This window comes from Onychostoma macrolepis, chromosome 05 (genome assembly GCF_012432095.1).
Source record: "Onychostoma macrolepis isolate SWU-2019 chromosome 05, ASM1243209v1, whole genome shotgun sequence".
Classification (NCBI taxonomy): domain Eukaryota; kingdom Metazoa; phylum Chordata; class Actinopteri; order Cypriniformes; family Cyprinidae; genus Onychostoma; species Onychostoma macrolepis.
The window spans coordinates 3572314-3579719 of record NC_081159.1 but is presented as its reverse complement, the minus strand read 5'-3'; the positions used below and the strand labels follow the sequence as shown (position 1 = coordinate 3579719).

At 39.9% G+C, this 7406-nt stretch overlaps 1 protein-coding gene across 2 annotated transcripts in view; it reads left to right on the top strand.

Annotated features, from left to right (window-relative positions):
• The first annotated feature begins 1113 nt into the window (after positions 1-1113).
• si:dkey-215k6.1 (transmembrane protein 132C) overlaps positions 1114-7406 on the top strand; it is a 223020-nt gene continuing 216727 nt past the window's right edge. The window contains exons 1-2 of one of the 2 annotated variants that reach the window (XM_058775909.1): positions 1114-1738; positions 3374-3520. In XM_058775909.1, the coding sequence (XP_058631892.1) occupies position 3520 (1 nt within the window). In that variant the 5' untranslated portion in view covers positions 1114-1738; positions 3374-3519. The remainder of the gene's footprint in view (positions 1739-3373; positions 3521-7406) is intronic. The other variant, XM_058775908.1, reaches the window with a different exon arrangement.

Below are 7406 nucleotides of genomic sequence, written 5' to 3'. Positions count from 1 at the left end.
ATTCATCATTCAGGCACTCAATAGCTGGAAATATTTTGCCTGCCAAAGAAAAAATAAAAGCATGGTCAAAATACAGCTCCTGTAATCATCAAAAAGGTAGATAAGGAGTTAACAGGCCTCGTTTTAAATGAATTAGTTTTGCCTTTAACCAAAAAGAGGGGAAAAAAGATGCATTTGTCTTGGTGGATTTCAAAGTTCTCAGCTTTATTTACAAGACAACATTATTGACAACATTAACTAATGTTTTGATATTATGGTCTTTTCTTTACGGTAGATTTACAAGTAAAAACATCAAATGCATGAAAAATAGGAAGGTGGGAAGACATTTCAAATCTTGCATTGCTTGAGCCACTTAGACCACACACAGAGACAGGTTATTCAGTTCTTCCTCACTAGGGGTCCCTGTTGCTCCTCTATTTGATCAGAGACTCACACTTACTCATGCTGAGGTTCCCACTATATAGACTTTTTCTCATACTTAAAATATATCCTGAAGTACTTTATTTTTATGTAGTCAAGGTCATAGGTTTGATTCCCAGGGAGTGCATATACTGGAAAAATGTGTAATGTAGAAAAAGGAAACGGCTTAAACCAACCTGGGTTTAACTAGGTTTACTGGTATTTGGTCTGTTGGCTGGTTTAAAGGATTTTAGCATTTTAAAGCTGGCCAAGAGACCATCTTAAACCAGCTAAGATCAGCGAAGCAATTTTGGTCAAATTGTGTTTTTTTTTTTGTTTTTCAGTAGGTAAAATGTAAATTTATTTAAAGTCTGTCAGCATGTTAATATGAACCAAAGTCATATTTGTATAGCCAAAAATCAACTTTAACATCTAAATTCCAAACTGTCCGGTTTTGGAAGACTTATGTTGTGCGCTAAAGCTTTATCTAACTTTAATAAGCATTACAACAGAGTGCGTAAAAACTGCGTTTTGTAAAATGAAAATGTGTTTTTGTTAATCCATATGCCTCCTTGGTTGCGGGGATGAGGGGATTTCCTTGCTTTTGATTGGCTGTCTTTTTAGTGCACCTGTTCTGTGGGACAACCCCATTGGCTAGCCAAGATGTCACTCATTTTCGCCTCTTCTTCACGCGCTTCCCGCTCTTAGCGCTGGAGTACCAGCTTGACTGTTAGCCTTTCTGTCTCAGGAGAACTACGCGAGTAAGTTCATTTAGGGAAAGCGAAGATAAAAATCAGACATGTTAACGCAAAAGCAGCGTCACAGGAGCGATGGGAACATTTCAGAGAGAGTCAGCGGTGACCGCCGGTGGTTTTGCGCTCCCGTGCGCCAAGAGACGGATTCATAGGACGCGCGGAGAACATCACCAACTTCTGCGGCGCGTAACTTCATAACGCCACCGGTCCGGACCTCTATACTTGTTTTAAACTTTATGTATTGAAGGAATAATAGCACCAGAGGAACAATGACAGTGACTTTCCCTGGCTTGTAATTACGCTGTACCACTTTAGTGAGGCGTTTGGTTCTCGTTTCTAACGGAATTTTGGTCATAGTTAAAAGGAAACGGATTTTTGGGGACCGCTACAACGCCAATCTGCCGTCGAGCCAGTTACATTATCACATGACTTTCCACAGGATTATGTTATTTATTCAACAACTTCTCAAACTAGACTATTCATAATGTCGTGTTTGAACAATACACTACTACACAGAAAGCCAAAGATGATCGCTGCACGGATGGCGTTGCTGCAAGCGCTCCTCGTCGCGTCTCTCCACGGAGGTAAAGAAACATTTACGCACATACAAAACTTGTTGCGATATGGCAAATCGTGTAGAATAAATTTAACGAGCATGATAAAAATGACAAGCATCCTTCATGTATTCAAACAACTGTTTGTTATGAAGCCCAGTGTCGGTGCGCTTTCGCGTCTGTAGCGCGAATGCAAAAAAGAAAGAAAGAAAAAAAAAAAAAAAGTTGGTGCAGGCTGCTTCCTATTCCATTTGACCCATTTTAACATCTTAATTTACACTTGAAATATTTATAGACGAATACACACACTTCTGTGGTTAGTGGTTCGTGCGTTTGGTCGTTGGAAGAGACCGTGGCGCGCAGCGACAGCAGCGGTGTGGTTTTGTTGTGCCAAGCGTATAAATAATAGAAATGTTGGTTTCTCACCTTGTTGTTTTGCAGTCTTATCATGAATTATGCATGCATGTAGTTAGCTGGCAAGACAGAGATGTAGAAACGGGATGATTGAAGCGTACCGCACGACATATCGCGTGGAAACGACAGTTTTATGATAGTGACACGAGCACATTTATTCTCGGACATTTAGGAAGAGAGAGTGATGTGCAACGTTTTAGCTGTGTATTAATTATACCATATATATATATATATATATATATATATATATATATATATATATATATATATATATATATATATATTTTTTTTTTTTTTTTTTTTTGTATTTTTTTTTATATATATTTTTACATAGGCTAAGAGTATTATCCGTAAGGTCTTCAATCTCGTCAAAAACAAACAAACAAAAAATATGTGCAAATGAAAGTAAGCTTAATTTATTTTCGCTGGAGTATTTTCTCTTTCTGTCATTAATTTATAATAGCTTGTTAAATGAGCTGATGTGCTGAGTAACACAGATGCATTTCCTTTTTTTTAAAAATAGCCTTTTTAAATAGTTTGTAAGAACAGTACTGTTATATTTGAGTGGGTATTGAATGCATACAAAGATATTTTGCTGTGCTAAAGGTGAGCTACCCTATTTTCACTGTCCACAGAAGCAAGAGACAGTGATGAAATGAGCAGACTTGTGTCCCAGCAGCGTGCTGTTTTTATTCATCCTCTCCAGCTGAGGACCCACAGTGGCCTTCACATCTATTTTTACTTACACTATCCCAGCAAGTCTGAAACTGGACATGTCATACAAACAAACAATTAGGCTGTGGGGGTGAGATAGAGACAGACAGAAAGTGTGAGGGATTGCAAAATTAGAAAGTATGTATGTGTTGAAGAACGTGAGGCATGACAAGTTTGTTCAAGTGTGCGAGGGCTTGGATGGTATCAGAGATGTTGACTCTGGAGACAGCACTTGCTGATCAAGCACTGAAACTGTCATCATCATCATCATTACTGGTTTTTCCCCAGCCTCCTTCCCTGCAAATGTGGCCTCATACTGCTGTGTGTAATGGACTGCATGCAAAGAGTACATCACTTTCAAGTTCAGACAGCATGTGGTTTGAATGCATGGAATTGTGTCCGGTGAACGGTGCAATATCCACAGGAATATTTGCAGATTTGTGTTTGTAGAGAACTGCGCAGTGTTTGCAGGTTAGCGGCTGTCAGTATGATTACGAAAGTGCCAGTTGTTTGATATATTTACGCTTTTTCTTTTAGACTACAGAACTGCTGACATACAGTAGGATGGACTGTTCGAATTGCGCAGCATATGAGGAATGGAAGCAAGAAGCAGAAAACAGCTTATAATGTGCATGTGTCTGTGTGATGTGCCAGTGTTTGATGACTGAGGAGACAGATCTGTGAGTGAGTTACAGCAAATTTGCAATTTGTCTGCAATCGAAGGCCTGAAAACGCACCTGTTCTCAACGACACCATTGATATATCTGTGGGATGAAAGGTTTTTGTTGCTTCAGGGAGTTTTAGGAGCTTAATTGACAAAAGCAGATGGATGTTTACCGAAGGACCGTCTTCCAAGTAGGGCTTAGAGCTCATTTTCCTAGCTGTGCGAAAAAACTGACTGTGAAACATTTCTCATCTTCAGCTTCCCCTCCCTTCGGCGTCTGAGGGCAGATATCTGTGTGTTTCGGGGCTCAACCGTAGGTCTGAACAGTTGTAACAAAACCAGAGGTGTTATTAAAACTGTCAGACTATCAGGCTGTCAAACACAGTTGCCCTGCCACACACACACACACACACACACACACACACACACACTGGCCGTGTCTCTGAGCCAGGCCAAGCAAGGGGCCCATATGTTTGAGGGTTGGCTGACACCAGGGAGATGATTTGCTCTAGGGAGACTGTGAAGCCTAAATCTCTTTCGCTTGTTCTCTCTCTCTCTCTCTCTCTCTCTCTACTCGTTCATACAAACACATACAGCCGTGCAGGCATTCAGGCATGCTTATGCGCACAGACACACCCCCCCTTGGTGGGTTTTCTTGCTGACAAACTTTCTAGTAAAGCAATAAATAGTGCATTTTTGCTTTGTTTCTTAAATTCATCAGATTAAATTCGAGATTCACAGCTAGAAGTGTGAGAGCTGCGAGTGTGTGCTTTTAATAATCCATAGCCAAAGAGGGGTAATCAAGAAGATATTTCCCCACAGATTGGCATCCAGAGAGAAAAGAGGGATAGTGGACGGGAGGGGGGCAGATGAGTGAAAGTAATGACTGTGATCATTATCTTCTGTGTTTTTAATTGAGATAATGACCCAGAGGAAGACAATGAAACTCCCAAAGGAAAGATTTCTTTCTCTCTTTCTGCCCCCCTTGTTCTTTCATTTCCCCCTCTATTTTTCTCCTTTCGATTTCCTAGAAGTGACTGCATGAAATTTCATCAGTTTTGATAGCCCCGCTTCCAAGATGGCTCTATAACCCCGAACAAAGAAGCGTTGTTATTCGGGAGTCTAAAGGTAAATGTTTCCTTAGAAATCCTCTGTTGTGTTCCCATATGAAATACATAAATGCGATTCTGTCACTTCTAACCCTCAGAGGCGGAGAGAAAGAAGTTTGCTAAGACCGAAATGATTTTCCATTACAACTGCAGAAAGACCAGTTAGCGAGTTCCCATTTTGCAAACGTAATAAAATTGAAAACTTTCATCTCAGCAAATTGATTTCAGTCGGATTCAGAAAGGAAGAATGAAGAGGAGGGGGAAAAAAATCATTAGATCATTGGAGCATGACTGTACCGTGGGACTTTAGGAATTTGCGTATAGCGGTGAGAACGAACACACACACAGGCTCCCGCTTCACTTTTATTAATTCATTCACTCATCCTGTGACTTTGTGAAGAAGATTTTTGCATTAGGGAAGGGCATGTGGGTAAATACAAAGCCAGACTGAAGAAGAAAGGCAGACTGTGATACAAATTGGCAGCAAAAGCAAGACTGGATGGACTGATAAAGAAGGCATGAATAAATTGATTTATGACTCAAGAATTTATGCACATCTCTATTTTATTCTTTTGTTTCCTAGAAAACTTGTTTTCGCCTCCATTTCTCTGTCGATTTGCAGGCTGCCGGAAGGTATTTCGCTGTCATTAAGGACTCTCGGCCAGCAGTTCATTTAACACATACATGCCCTCAGAACTCCTGAGAAATTATTGGCATTATCGCCAGCTAGACTCCACATATTCTCGTGCTCCCTTTTGGATGTATTGTAGCCATATGGTATTGGCTCTGGAAATTAGAGTTGCACTTTTGTGTTGCTGGTCGGCTATCATTCTCTTTTTCTTTCTCGCTACGCCAATTTTCTGTATCGATTGGGCTTGGTTCTTTCTCCTGTGATGATGTGAGAAAGGGAGAGTGAAGGAGGGGAAAAAAGAGGGTACTGGAGGTGTTAGAGGTGGCTCTTGTTTGTGTAGATGGAATAATTAACGCTCATTAAGAGGGTGATGAGAGGCTTAGGGGTGATGCTACTTGTTAGGATAATTAGAGTCAAATAGGCCTCATTATGCAAATTGGGAGGAAGTGTGATTCTGTCAGTGTTTACCTGAACTCTGTCGTACTGATGACCTCGGATAGAGATGACAGTGTCGAGTGAAGCAGAGCATCTAAAGAAAAGCATAACGAGCTGTTATAAGTTGAGAGGAAATAGAAATAAAATAAGCAATGATCTATTTAAGAGATGCGAAGGAGAAAAACGAGTAATGAGATGACAGAAACGAGGGAGGATGGATGAAATCTGTAATCTGTAATCAAATATAAGCTCTGAGGGCAATAAAGAAGCCGCTCCATTTTCAGGGAAATGAAATGTTTCTCAAATTATTTTACCGTAGAGAGAGCGCTGGATAAGCCTTTCAGGCCAGCTCTGAAAATATTAAAACAAAATACGATGCCCTCCAAGCAGCAGTGTCAAAGCTAACACCGTGAAGTCATTGTGCCGTGGTGAAGACCGCTTCATGTGTCAGTATTTTCTGTTCCTCTAGAGAGCACTTGTGTGGTGGCCTGCAAAGCATTTTAAAGCGCCGGAAGCCGAGACTGTGAAATGTCGCAGGTATGGCATTTTATATATTTATGAGGCTTGTGTGTGTCTATGGTTGTCCGTAAGGCACCGACCTCTACTGTGGCTCTACTAAAGTGTGTGTGTGTGTGTGATGGATCGAGGCTCTCGTTAACCGCAGGCCTCAGTGTGTGATTACTTCTCAACATGTTGCCTGTCCTGCTGAGTTTTGGCACCATGATATACACACACACACACACACACACACACACACGCACACACACACACACACACACACTCACGGTTAAGACCTAAATGACTTTGCTCAGAGTTGGGTGGAGCGCTCACAGCGCTGTGTGTGTGTGTATATGTGTACAGCTCATCTTGGCACTAGATCACTCCATCACTTTGCCTGGCATAAGTTCTGTCAGATGGTCTGTCTGCTTGGCGTGACCTCACTGCTCTCTGTACGCCTGCGATACAGTAATAGATAAATAATGCTTCTGTTCACAACATAAAAGCTTCCTTGGTGAACAACTTAAAATAGAAAGAAACAAATTAACATTCTGCATGGTGCAAGAGTATTTTCTGAATGATTCACGCCCTCTCATTGGCAATTTCCGTTTCTCTCTGTTGTTGGCCAGATGAACGACCCACTCTGTGTATTGTTCTAATGAATAGTTTTGATTGAAAACAAACAGTTTCATTAATGAAGTCATGGCAACTTATTTATGAAAACCATATAGAATGTAGTTGCCAGTAGTTCAGGTTTTGTTTCCCTGTCAACATTTTCTCAGCCCTTCCATAAAAAAGATTTATAAATTATTTTTGAAAGTTCATAAAACATTTATTTCATTGGTATATTTTATTTTATTTGCTTATTTCATAATCTGCATAAAATATTTATGTAGTAAATGCATGTTATAGATGTTATTGTGAGTGAGTGATTAATACATACATATATACAGGTGCTGGTCATATAATTAGAATATCATCAAAAAGTTGATTTATTTCACTAATTCCATTCAAAAAGTGAAACTTGTATATTATATTCGTTCATTACACACAGACTGATATATTTCAAATGTTTATTTCTTTTAACTTTGATGATTTTAACTGACAACTAAGGAAAATCCCAAAGAAAATTAGAATATTTACATTTGAGTTTCAATTAATGACCATCCCTACAGTATAAATTCCGGGTATCTCTTGTTCTTTGAAACCACATTAATGGGGAAGACTGCTGAC